Source organism: Theobroma cacao, chromosome 5, assembly GCF_053813885.1.
Source record: "Theobroma cacao isolate CCN51 chromosome 5, ASM5381388v1, whole genome shotgun sequence".
In the NCBI taxonomy this organism is placed as follows: domain Eukaryota; kingdom Viridiplantae; phylum Streptophyta; class Magnoliopsida; order Malvales; family Malvaceae; genus Theobroma; species Theobroma cacao.
In genome coordinates, this window is record NC_142643.1 from 26341335 (window position 1) to 26356024 (window position 14690).

The window sequence follows — 14690 nt, forward strand, 5'->3', positions numbered from 1 at the left end:
CCCTAACCATAACCAAAATACAACCAATTTCACATATAGGTTGAAACCTCAAATTATAATCGATTAAGATTCCCAAAGGAGTAGTGTTGCCACAAGGGGTAACTTCCACAACTCTAGTTTTATTACCAAAAAAATCGAATGCAATGCAATTCAGGGATTTCCTTCTAATTATCTTGTGCATTGTCCTCAACAAAATAGTCACTAAGCTCCTAGCAAACCGTTTATCTACATTTTTGCCTTTCTTGATAATTGAAAACCAGAATGGCTTTGTGAGTGGTAGACTAATCAGTGACAATATACTTTTGACCCATGAGCTGATTGGTAAACTAGACCATGAATCAAAAAGAGGTAATGTTGTTTTTAAACTAGATATGATGAAAGCCTATGACTGATTACACTGAGATTTTTTATATTTGATGATGGAGAAATTTGGTTTTAATGCTCAGTGAATAGATATGATTAAACATTGCATTTCGAATTGTTGGTTCTCTTTATTGATTAACGAACATTCGATTGGGTATTTCAAATCAGAGAGAGGCCTACGATAAGGGGATGCAATCTCATCGTTATTATTCATTCTAGTTGCTGAATATTTATCGAGTGGCTTAAATAATTTATTCTCTCAATCCTGCTCATTGCACTATCAATCAGGATGTTCTATAAATATCAATCATTTTACTTTTACAGATGATGTCATGATTTTCACTAATGGAAGCAAAGCCGTTTTGTAGAAAGTGCTAATGTTTTTGCAAGAATATGAACAAAATTTAGGGCAGAAGTTTAATCCTAGCAAAAGTTGCTTCATTACAGCAAATAATATGGCCTACTCGAGATGTCAGATTATAACTTAAGCCACGGGATTTCAACAGCAAACGTTACCTATCACGTATCTGAGGGCTCCCCTATACAAAAGACCAAAAAAGGTATTGCTCTTTGATTCCCTTATTAATAAGATCTAAGATCGCATTACCGATTGGGAAAACAAGATCTTGTCTCCAGGAGGGCACATTACTCTATTAAGGAGTGTACTATCACCCTAGCAGATTTATTTGCTTTAAGTGCTAAAGCTGCCAATGATAGTAATTAAGAGAATTAAGAGACTTTTTAATGCCTTTATTTGGGAAGGATCGCTTGACAGCTAAAAGATGCATTGGACGGCATGGGGAAAAATAGCTTTACCAAGTTCTAAATGCGGTTTGAACATTCGTAGTTTGTCTAATTTTTGAGGCTTTCACTGCAAAACTTTGCTGGCGATTTCAAACTTGTAGTAACTTGTGGACTTAGTATATGAGAGCTAAATATTGTACTGGCCAAATTCCTCACACAATCATTTCCTAAAACACATGATTCACCTACATGGAAGCGAATGATTATTGGGAGAGACAAAATTAGGCAACAGATAAGATGGCAGATTGGTAAGGGTGAATTGCTTTCTGGCATGATGTTTGGTTGGGTGATGAGCCACTGGTAAACTCTTTCCCTACATTTTCTCATTCCATGATTAAAGTTAATTATGTTTTCCATTATAATGAGTGGGATGTGGATAAGCTTAGAGCTGTATTACCAGCTACTATAATTAATGAGATATTGAAAGTTCCTATTAGTTGTACACAAGAGGATTTGGCATACTAGGCCCTCACCCTAAATGGAGAATTCACAACCAACAGTGCATGGGAACTGCTTCGCCAAAGACAATTTATACACCCATTGGGTAAGATTATTTGGCATACGAGCATCACACTTACTATTTCCTTTTTCTTATGGTGCCTGGTGCATAATTGGATTCTTATGCAGTTACAGATGAAATCAAAAGGCCTCAAGTTAGCATCAAAGTGTCCATGTTGCCGGTCGAAGGAAACGGTTATCCATGTACTATGGGAAGGTCCGGTTCCATAACAGGTTTGGAATTATTTTTCAAAATTCTTTCAAATCTATGTTCACACTCCCATAAATGTAATACAAATTATTCACTCTTGGTATTATTCTGGGGATTATACTAAACCTAGTCATATTCGAATATTATTGCCTTTGCTGATTTCTTAGCTTCTTTTGGTTGAAAAAAATGATGCAAAGCATAGGGGACTCGGAATCTATCCTAAGAGAGTTATTTGGTGGACTATGAAAATGTTACGACAACTTTTTCAAGGTAATTTGTTATGTAAATGGCAATGGAGATGAGATCTTGATATTACTACTCATTAGGGTTATCGGTTTGAATGGAAGAGCCATGATCTGCCAAAAATTATTTATTAGTATCGTCCATTGATAGGTGAGTTTAAATTGAATGTCGATGGTAGTTCCAAAGATGCCTTTCAAAATGCCACTAGTAGAGGACTTCTTCGGGACCACACAAGTACTATGATTTTTGGCTTTTCTGAAAACTTTGGACCTTTTAATTCATTACAGGCAAAGTTAATGGCATTACATCGAGGTTTGCTTTTATGTATTGAGTACAATGTATCTAGAGTTTGGATTGAAATGGATGCAAATGTGGTTGTACAAATTATACATGAGGGACATAAAGGTTCCTCTCAGACTCGATATTTGCTGGCCTCCATCCGAAAATGCTTGAGTTGTATTTCTTTCCAAATTTCACACATACATAGAGAAGGAAACCAAGTAGTAGATCATCTCTTCAATCAGGGGTATACACACCAAAACCTGCATGTATTTTCACAAGTCGAAGGTGAGCTCAAATGAATTCTTAGATTAGACAAATTAAATTTACCGTATGTTTGCTTTAAATAAAGGTAAAGAAGTAGTACTCCTAATTTACAGTTTCAATGTTTTCATAGAATCTTGTACTAAAGTAATATTACTTTCCATATGCATTCTAAATAACTATGCTTGGGAAGTACTATCTTTACTAGGTGCAATTTTTATTTTCGATCATGGTTTTCATGTAACTTTGAAGGTACGGTTTAGGCCCCCCTCCTTTTGTACCTTTATTTTGAATTAATAAAATTTAACAGGGTAACTGGGCCCTGCGAGAACTTTCAGAATTAAAAACAACCCAAATTCGAATCGATTAAGGTGAAGGTTTGGGTTTGGGTTCTAGGTTACAACCTAAACTCAAACTCTAACCCAAATACCACCCATAGAACCCATTTTTCACAAAGGGTGAAACCCCCAAAAAAACCTTGACCCTAACCTTAACCATACACCCAAAATCCAACTCAAAATAAAAACAAATGCTTACCACAAAAGCACAACACCAGAATCAATGCATAACAATACTTAATCAATGAACAAACCTCGAGTTTTCACTCTCAATCTTTAATCCAATTTAAGGGTTTTAGAAAACCAAACAAATTTAAGGTAATCGATGAACAAATTTGTTGAAGGCATTTTGGCTTTCAGACAAAAATTTTAATCGGTTAACTAATTTGAAAACCGTAAAAAACCCTTACATTAATCGATTGTTGGCTAGAAAGGATGAATAGATGCAAAGTGGTGTATAATGGGTAGTGAGAAGTAATTCTGCTTCCAACAGACGCAATTACGGCATACTTACACAATAGGCATTTAGTCATTTCACATTATCCGTTAATAGCGTTTACACTTTTGAGGCGGACTATGTATTTCTCATACTAATGGATCCGCACTAAATTGTGGTCAAAACCTAAAAGACAAGGGTAATTTACCCTTTTAATAAACATATAACATCAATAACTTGAATTCAACATATATTTTTATTTCATAACATAATTATGGATGGATGTGGATATGGATAATTATGTACTTTAAATGTGGACGATGTATGGTTTTATTTTTCATGATATTTTTGAAATAGGAATTGCAAGCCTTGCCTTTCTCTATATATTTCTCTAGGGTTCTCTTTTATTTATTGTCAAGTTAACTTGTACTTAAATCTTATATATATTTCTTAAATTATTGTTTTCGCATTTATATTTATTTAATTTTTATTTTGAAAAAGATTTGGAAACAATCTAATGCATTCCCCTTTTAGATTATTTTCTACTTTTAAGCTAACAAATAATAATCAAAGTAGTAATTTACCTAATACATAAATAAATTATTGATTTTTGAGGACATATGTAGAGGTTCTTTTTTCTTTTTCAGAATAGCAACATATGTAGAGTTGAAATACTTGATTCGAACTCGAGAAACTCATCTGACCTGAATTGATTTGACAAGCAAAATTCAACCCAAACACGCCAACTTGAAAAAAAACAATTTGAATTCGAACTATTCTAAATTATTAGAATTCAAATAACTCGTACAAATTTTAAAAAATCAATAACTTGGACTCGACATGATTGGAATTCTAAATACTCGAGTGCTAAACTTGAATAACTCAAATCTAAAAGGATCCAAATTTCTTTTGATCCAAAATCACACAATTCAAACCCGACCTGACCCATCAAATTGCCAATTGCATAAGTCTAATAGATGCCACGATTAATAAACGATTTGTGCCAATGAAGCTGTCAATTCCAAATGAAAAAAAAAAAAATTAGAATTCACTTATGAAATTGGATCCAACCTTTAACCATGGATCAGTCTTGGATAAGGGGAAGTAGCCATGTTATGTTGGTTTTTGACAGAATATATCAACTAGCTAATTCTTTTCAAAATTGGAAGAAAAAAATTGTTTTGAATCTGGCTCTTTTGAGTATAAGAATACATGCAACTACCTTTTGACCAAGCCAACTGTTTGATCCTTGAAAACCCATGCTTTGATTTAAAAAAAGGCATATTCTTACCATAGATCAAAAGATCTAAGGTGACTGCTTGCATTTAATTTGATTTACATGGATATTTAAATTTGAGTAATAGTTGTTACCATTAAAATAAATACTTTATACAGATATATGACTGGTCCGTACAGGAAAAACAAATGGAACTGCCATTCACAGCTTCTGGAAACATGATGATTGTACCTAACTTTGCATTTGCAATAAGTAAGTACATGAAACATGATGAGTGTGAATGCAATACTTTATCTTCAAAGGAGACTTCCGATGTTAATATTAGAAATTCTATCTTAAAAGTTGTAGCTTCTAATTTTGGAAAGAAAGGGTAGAAGAAAGTTATGAGGTACAAGGCTCAAGAATGGTACATTTCTAAGAATGCTGAGCTCCATTTAAATATGATGTCAAAAGTAGTAGTAGACGATCCAAGTCTAACTGAAGATGCTTCCAGCTGCACCTTTCGCAGTAAAATTTTTTTCTATGTTAGGGCCTTGACAAATTTTCCAGAAAGTTATGGATATATGAATGAAGTTTAAAGCAGTAAACCAACCTCTGCCATTATAATCCATGGGATTCCTTCCCTGCCTAATTGGTATTGACCCCATATGCAGCTGAAAGAGGAATCAAATAGTTGAACTTTATATATTAATAAGCCAAATACAAGTCACTAGTTAAAAAATTAAAGAAAAATGTCCAACATATCAAGCAGAGAGGAAAAAACAAAGCATCAGAAATTCTGAGTCTTGAGTTTGCCATTTGGCGTACATTGATCAATGATTTTGGACTTCATATTAAAGGAGATGATATGTGATAAAACCCTTTTTTGGAACATAAGTGATTGGTGATAATTTGAAGACTACTTGTTTTACTGATCCAGTGCTTAAGTTGGTAGTTTTGGTTCTTGTTTCACTATATAATCCCTGGCATGCATGCATGGCTTACCTATTGTGTTGAAGTACAGATACATACTAATTAAACAAATGGATGCATACAAACTTGTTAGCTCTACAAAGTTACATGGTTTGAATTCATCTCCTCAAACGCAATGTAATTAGAACAACAAACCACCCGATATGCTAATGAGTGCCTAAGCATGAGCCCCCTCGTTCCACCAGTGACAGTCACGCATGCTTGTTGTAACAGAAGTTTTAGCAAATGGTTATATGCAAAAGAACTGCCAAGCAAAAGCAAATGTAGCTCAGAACTCTACAGCGTTTTGCACACATGTAAACTTAAAAACAGCATAGCGCCCTAGCAGCAACCAATGTACCATTTCGTAATTTTAGTTTCATTTAATATACCTTAGCCATTATAGGACCATAATTTACCTGCTGAGATAAAAGTAATACCTGAGTAATACCAAAGCCATAATAATCCAAATTTAACAATAAAAATGGAAAATTAACTACTAGTTTCAAACCTGAACTCGAACCCAACCTAAACTCAAAACGACCGAGTCCGAAGCGATATGAATTCAAAACAACCCAACCTGTTCTTATCCAAACCAAAAATGACCTGATCTGAATCTGATGTTTCCCACCTTTAACAATAATGCATAATTATCTGGAAATAATAGTTTCATTACATTTTAGAATGTTACAGGCTCAATGTCTAACAACAGAACCTAAGCCAATCCAAAGAGGAGTACTTTGCCTCCTCAATCGTTATAGGTGGATACTCACTGAAAACAGCTTTTCAAGGATCATAAAGCTCCCACTTTCCATATCTGCTGAACCCTAAACTATAAACTTGTTATTAGCAAGTACTATTTCTTCCAAAACAGAACAAAGCAGAAAGACCACTAGACCAGTAATACAAAAGAAGAAATCCGACAGAAGCTACACCTAACTATGTAGATTCTTTTTAAGCTGAAAATTAACCATGTAGAATTTAGTCTTAAGAAAGAATGCTAAAAGAGAACCAACTGATCAGGAGTCACATTTCAAAGCCACAGCATCAATGTGCTGTTTCAGACAAATTTCTGTTAAAACCAAGAACGTAATTCACAAAGCGAGAAACATGATCGGCTGTCAACAAAGCAGTTTAATCGCTAAATATACTTCGCAAAGTGTTACCTCTGGAGCAGAAAGACCCAAGCACTCCATGATTGCAGAGTAAATAGCTGATGACTATATCGCTGCAAAAAAATCATGACAAAATGGAACTAACATAGAAAACTGATATCAGTTAGTGACTTTGTTTTGCAGGGAAAACTTAGAAGTTGTGCTATACTGTTTCTATGGAAACAATAGCTATATCAGATGATGCAATGCCACAGAAAACTTGAAGCTGCAAACATGCAACATACCATTAGCACATCATTATCTACCTTCTGCCGGTGTCAAGGTGGTTAGTCTCACAGAATAATCATTGTCATTATCTCATTCAGAAAGAATTACACAGACAAGAAAACTGCTATAGTAGTTCTTTTCCACCATCATAATGTAAAGTAGCAATCAACAAATAGTCTACTCCTTTCCCAAGATTCAATTTTTCTTTTAATAGTATTGTCAGCAGCAAAGGTTTTTCTATAGCCTTTAGGGTATTCCATACATGGTAAAGCAACATACTATCTTTTATCAACTGAAAAGGCATACTGTTAGTCATGGCTAAAATATAGAAACCAGTGGTTATCTTCAAAGATTGTAATCAAGAAAGGGCAAGAACAGTGCATTCTGGACAGCAAAACCAAGATTAAAGAATTCTACGAGTAAAGAAAGCTTTGCACTAAAACTTTTTAACTGTGATTTCCTTTTAATGGAGAGAATAATGGCGTAGTAACATACACATCATAACAGCTGTCTAAAGTTGGAAAAGAAAAAGATGCCACTTTGGCAGGCATGTGGACGAAAGACGGTAGAATAAATAACAGCTAAGTGGAGTTAGCAGTGTTGATATCTTTATTGGAAGATGGAACAGTGGCCTCCTTGGGAGTTTCCTCTTCAGTCTTCTTGTCATCTTTTACAGCTAGCATGACTAGAAGCACCAGCAGTGGATAACTCACAGTGGTGAGCGACCAATTTACAATCAACTGGGAAAGCAATGGAACCTTGTGCGTATCAACTTGCCAAGCAACCGCTGCTCCTGCGCTTTGCACTCCCTTATAAAATCCACTATATCTGAAACATTATTATAGACATAAATATTGGTCAATTGATCCCAAAAAAAACCAAAACAAAGAAGAGGATGATGATCTTTAAAGAAGAAAGAACAAGAAGAAGAATGCATTACCTGCTAAGGGTCTGTGAATCATCAGCCAAGGCTCCTATGATCCAATAAACCATGCTTTGAAACATGGCATCCAGCAATCCGTAGCTGAAGTACAAAACAAAGGGACCGGCAAAAGCAGATTCCTTGAAATCCAACCTCGTAGGTGGATGATCATGGGAGTAAGGGAGTTGATTGGCAAGACCACCACCCCAGATTGCACTGCCAAGCAAAGCGACAACACCAATCCCAACAAAACCCCTCATCCTCCTACTCTGGAAACTAAAATCCAATATGTAACCAATCCCAATAGAGCCCAACATCTGGGCCCCCCAATAGAACACGTTGTTTAACCCTCTGGTTCTCAGATTAAAAAGAAGGCCATTGACATTATTGAACTGATAGCTGTAAAAAAAATTGCTGGCCCAAGCAGCAGGGACAATAAGGAGCATTTTCCAATTGAAAAACAATTTGAGAATCTCGACTGCCTCTGTGGAGACACTGGAGTACTTAACATTGGTGCAACGTGTACCATCATCGCGAACAACTTTGTTGGGTGGCAAAATGGCAAAAGAAAGAAGAGTTCCAGCCGACATGAAGCACATGAAGCCAATATAAGTGGCATCATTTACAGAAGTCGCCTCGTTTCTGTGGTAATTCAGAATAAAAGGAATAAGGCCACCAATAACTCCACCCATGTTGAAAATGCTCCAAAACAGGGAGATGTAAGTGCCCTTTCGATTCGGTGGAGGATAAGAAGTCATAATAGCGCCTTCACCGGCCCAAAGAAGGCCAGCGCCAACGCCAAGAAGGCCACCTGCCGCAATTGCAAAAGCCTGGTGTTTATGATGATTGTAGTAGAGGAAAGAGCCGGCGTAAAGGACATAAGTGCTGCAGCCAGCGGCAAGGGTGAGATGGGGTCCGAGGACGTTGTAAATGCCGCCGCCCAGGATGCCAAAAACAGCGAAACTGGTGTAAAGGGCAGTGTTGGCGTTGTTGGCAGCGGTCGGATCGACTTGCCCTCCTCCTCCCATCCCGGAAAGGGCGTTGAACATTCCGGGGCAGCAGAAACATACCAGGCCTATGAGGGAGACTTGGACGAGTGGCGAGTTGTATCTGAATTTCGATTTTGTGGACAATTCGGTGCCTGATTCTTCATCTGCAACGCCGCCTTGGAAACCCATTTTTGTTGTTTCTGATCAAAGGATTTGGAAAGGCCAAAAGGGAAAGAATGGAATGGAATGCTGAGAAAATTCTGGGATCTGGAATCAGGACAGTATGATCCACTTTTATACTTGCTACCTTAACGGGGGAGCTACCAGGGAAGTATTTTACTGAGAGTTAAACACAGCACTAGCCCAACCAGTACTCTGCCTCATACTGGCTAATATTTATATATATACACTAAACTGACAAAATCCTGTCCAATTGTTTAAGAAAATGGTTTTTCTTTCCCTTTTCTTTTTCCCGAATATTACAATATGAATCTAACCTCACACCTTAGTCTTTGTGGTTTAACGACGTTAACATACGAACAAAGTTAAAATAATAATTGGAGTGTTCATATCCTTATGAATATTATTCCAACCTCATGGATGATAACATCTTGATAGGCACAGCGGACGACGACTGGTGGTGCAAATAAATAATTCAGATTCTGAATGATTCCGAAGATTAATTTCACATGTTACCGTAGCTCATCAGCCAAAATTCTCGATAAGGATGCCAAGCCAAATGTCCCACCCATTTGACTAATAACTACGCGTCTGTACTTCAAATCATAAAAATATGGAGTAATGGATTATTATTAATATTGTATATATGAAAAGAAATTGTTTAAGATTATTATTTAATTTGTGAAACGCAATATGGAAAGCAATTGATAAAGGTGTCTTGGAAGTAAAGGACAAAACTTTTGACGTTTCATGTCCCAAATTTTGGTCTTTTCCAGCACTCGTCCAATTACCAGGAAGCCGGCTGCCGGCTTCTACCCGAGTTTAGGTAGATGGTCATCTTTTGATCCTCGGAATTAATTAAAAGTCCGGCGAGGCGACTCTACAAATTAATAGCAGAGATGTATATAAGTCAACGGTTGCCCATCCAAGTTTTAACAATTCTGCTTGCCCATTACCGGCTTTCTTTCTATGGCAGAAACCAAGATAAAGACATAAATAGCTCCTTTGTTTTGGGAACTACGGAAAAGGGTTGCTAAGATAAGACAAGAAGCCATGAGAGCACAAGGAGAGACAAACATATGTCGTGATCTGAAACCCGGGTGTACAATAAAAAAAACTTTCCCAGGTCAAGCTGCCCTACCCTTGCTTTGACTGCAACCAACCGCGCTGGATTTAGTAAGCTGAGCTCATTTTCTGCCTTAATAGCTCAACTTACATCTGGCGCTCCTTGCCAATGCTGGATAAGGCACCGGCAGGCCATATCCGACCACTCTGGTTAGGGCGGATCGACATAGAGTGAAGTCGTGTAAGATGATACTACTGAAGTCTTAAAAACTTTTACAATTTTATATAGTCAATAAGACTAATGAATTTACTAAATTTTTATAATTTTGTAAAGAGTGAGTTTAAAAACTTCCAATCGAATTAGATTTATTTATGACATCACTCAAAAAAATTATTAAGTCACCTCTAACCTTAGCTCGGATCACGTCCCAAAAACATCGTAGCAAGAAAGAAGAGAAGAGAGGAAGAAAGAAAGGAAATAAAGGAATTTTCCTTGATTTTCCAAGTCATTTTCCACTCCTGCAAACAAACAAAAAAAAACCATTAATTTCAATGTTGGCAGTTCTTAGTATTATTTGGCTTATTAATTTGTCTAACTAAATTATTGAAACGAATATTCTTTATTCTCTAAGGGTCATTAATTAAATTGAGATTGAAGTCAAATAACTTGATTACTTGCAAAAAAAAAAAAGTGAAAGCTATTTCAAGATGTGAAATTTTAATTTTTAATTCAATAATAATAATTGTTATTCAAAATATAATCTAAGGATCTATTACAGCAAAATTGAAAATCAAAGATAAAAAGTACATCACAGGTGACCCAAGTGCCTCACTTTTAAAAGAATTTACGTTTCTTATTTTTCTCAGTTTTTAAAACTTGTTGTTAAACAATTCTGATAACTAATTTTATTTTTGAAAATTCTAATCACCAATTAAGTAGCTACTCTTGCCTATTTATATAAGACATATACAAATCCTATTAGGAACAGGATTCTAACTCAACTTAATTAGAAGTTAGTAAAGACCTATGTAGATACCTCAATGGATTTGGGTCCACTTAAATTGATTCATATTCCAACAAACATATTGAAAACCCAAAAGAAAAATGTGACATCCCTTGGATCTCTCTACATGCAGTGGGGGTTCAAATACATATCATTTCATACTAGATATTTTATTTGGAATTTTTAATCTTATTTTAATATTTTTGTTTCGTAAATTAACTAAGAAACCTTATTTACCCACTAATTATAATAATGTTCAACTAATCTTTGTCAAGAAAAAAACTTTCAATGAGATCTCTTTCATTATAATATTTACTAATTAGTTCTTTCAGCACAACATATTTCTCATAGGTTTTATGGATAAATAATTTTCATTGTTACATCTAACCCATATAATCCTAATTCTTAATTTTCATTCTTCCTAAACTTTTAAAAATAGTTTTCTTCAAAAATATTTATATAATATAATATTAATATAAATAATATAATCTTAAAAAGGTAACTTGTTACAACTAAATCTTCTCCATCAAACACTAACAATAAGCGTTAGTTCAATTTACATATTTTGGTATGTGTTCCACTACTGACTAATGTTCACTATCCCGTGTCGAGACTTGAGCTCAACTTCGTGCAATCTTGAACTCTGAAATATGTCACTTATTGAGATCAAATCAACCAACAAAACCAATCAAGAACTCAAAGTTTCTTGAAGTAACACAAAGGCAACGAAATAAGAGAAAAACAAATAGAAAAGAGCTTGAGAGGAAAGAGTATTTATTCTCAAACTTGGTGTGTTTTAAAAATGAAGAGAATAGGGTATTTGTAGGCTTGCTAGCCCCTTATCTAGTTATCTACAATTTGAATTCAAATTAAATGATAAGACTAAGAAATTCATGTTGGCTCCATTAGTTTTTGATGATAATAAAACTTTTCCATTTATTTGTGTCTAATTCCTTTACTTAAGTGTGCAAGAAATTAATACATGAAATTAATTTCTTAAATCCTTAAAAAGTATTTTTGAAAGAAAAAGAAGGATAAATTCAACAAGATGTAACTGAATAACAAGGAGGAAGCTTGTTGGTTAAACAAGGAAGAACATTGGTTCACCAAATTTCAAATTGGAGAAATGGCGAGCTGAAGAGTTTGAGAAACAGAACCAACTTAGTCAACCAAGTCAGTCGACTAAGTGTCCTCTGCCAAAATCTACAAACCAGAAACAGAATCAACTTAGTCAACCAAATTAGTCGACTAAGACCTTTCTGTCTGCAACTTGAACCAGAGCACTACAAGACAGATTAACAGCTAGAACTCATCTTCAACTGTTTCCAACGGGCATAAACTATCCAACTGCCATCAGAGTTGCATCTCCAAGTATAAAAGGGTCTTCCAACAACGAGAAATAAGTTTTTTGAAGCTTTGAATGAGATTTGAGCTATAGAAAGTTGAAAAACCAGAAAAGCTTCACTGCACTTGTCTGCACCTCAACACCTACTCTTTGCATTTGTGATTAGCACTCAATCCTGTACCAATCAGATCATCCAATGATCATAAGTACTTGTTTTTACCACTTCTTCTTGTATACTTAGAGTGAGGGAGTCACTCTAAGGGGTTGTTCAAGCTTGGGAAAGCTTGAATGTTATAGGTTGTGGTTGAGCCTTGGAAAACCACTTTGGGTTTTAGTTTAGCCCGGGAAAAACTAGTGTAAAGGTTGTGGCTGAGCCTGTGAAAAGCCATTGTAAAAGCTTGATGGAAGCTTGTGAATTTCACCAGATTCTTAGTGAATTGTTGGAAAAATCCTTGGTTAGATAATCAAGATAGTGGATGTAGGTCTTGGATCGAACCACTATAAATTGTTGTCCATTGTCTACTCTGTTTTTACTTTTCTTGTTTTGAAAATTAGTTCGTCATCTTGTCAAGAGCCAAATTGTGCTATGCACCCCCCTCTACACATATTAACGGGACCAACAATTCAAATTTGAATGGCTATCTTATTTACAACATTCAAATTTGAATGTTAATCATATCTACATTCAAATACGTCAAGACTCTTTTAAGAGTACATGAATACTTTTACCCCTAGTATGCACATTAAGCTTCTTGTTTAGACTACTTGCATATCTAACCTACTTGGTGGGCCTAGGTTGGTCTGAAATTTTGTACACTGACATCTTCCCCCACTCAATCTAATAATGCCCTCATTGTTAAAAGATGGACGTCTTTGTCTAGTGCACTGTTGCATCATGGTTGTCCTCTCGCTCGTCTTTGCCTCAAACAACCTTGCTCTGTGCACTCTTGGCTTGGGCTTCTTTGCCTCGCACATTACTTTTGCATGCTACTACCTTAGACACCCTTACCTTGCACATTATTCTATCATGTGAAGACCCCTCAAGCATTTACTAACTTGGCATTCTTGCCTTGCTTACATTTCTTTGGAATGCATTGTCTCCTGGAGCACTTGTTATGAACCAATTTGTATTGCATTGGCTCTTGGGTCTCACGAGTGCTTGGCTAGTCTCAACAGTTCCTCAATTATGTCTTAGCATTTTGGCCTTTCTAGCTCTCATTTATAACAGTCCTGTCACTATTGATCTTGGTCTTTCTCTAACCATACGATATTTTGCTACCACTTATTGCTTCCCTTAGGGCAACACAATATTACTTAATCTCAATACACTCCTAAGCTCCTTTGGCCACGAATGGTGGCACTACTTGCCATTGCATCAACCCTTTTGTTGGACTATATAGATAGTTTGTTGGGTCTCTTTTTCATTATGCAACACTAGGCTTCCCAAATGTTATCGTTCACCATGCCCCTTTACTCATTTGTTGCCACTCTCATTACTTAGATCCTTCTTTTCTAGTAAGATAACCATGAGCCTATTGCATGTGAGGCAATCCTCATCCAATGTGATTTGTCTTGTTTCCCACCATTACCTTTCTCATCAAGTTAAAATGAGCAAAACTTGAGCAAACTCTCAACCAGCGCTATGACTTACATGAAGTTTTACACGCCTCTATGCTAAAGCTTTTGCTTCACTTATAGCTTCAAGTCATCCATAAATGCAAATAACGCCTCTTTTTCATTGAGATCGCTAATTTGCAATGACAATTCAGAAAATTTTTTCTCATATTCCCACTCCTCACCATGTTGGGTAAGCCTCTTAAGTTTCACTCAAGCCTTGTCCTCAACATACTTAAGATAAAATTGTTTCCATAGCTCCTTTTAGAACTTCACCCGTATGCTAATGGTTGTTCCCTTAAGCTTCACATTGCACCTTTGCCTCCATCACAATAAGACTATGTCCACCAAGTACATAGCAGCTAAATTAATTCATAAAGCATCCTCTTTGATGCCCATGACTCGAAAATATTGCTTCAAAGTCCATAAGAAATTGTTGACATCCTTAGCCTCCCTCTAACCTCGAAATTTAGGCTTAAGCACCTTCAGTTTAGCCTTCATCTAAAAAGTAAGCACAACACCCCAATGGTTGCCTTGAATGCAACAAGTTCGCCCTTGAGCCCTT

At 35.9% G+C, this 14690-nt stretch overlaps 1 protein-coding gene across 1 annotated transcript; it reads right to left on the reverse strand.

Annotated features, from left to right (window-relative positions):
- Nucleotides 1-7436: 7436 nt before the first annotated feature.
- On the reverse strand, nt 7437-9402 carry LOC18598599 (UNC93-like protein 1). The gene is made up of 2 exons (XM_007028176.3): nt 7947-9402; nt 7437-7834 (listed from the first exon to the last, which is right to left on the reverse strand). The coding sequence occupies exons 1-2, from the start codon at nt 9104-9106 to the stop codon at nt 7588-7590; spliced, it is 1407 nt and encodes a 468-aa protein (XP_007028238.3). The 5' UTR covers nt 9107-9402; the 3' UTR covers nt 7437-7587.
- Between the last annotated feature and the right edge of the window lie 5288 nt (nt 9403-14690).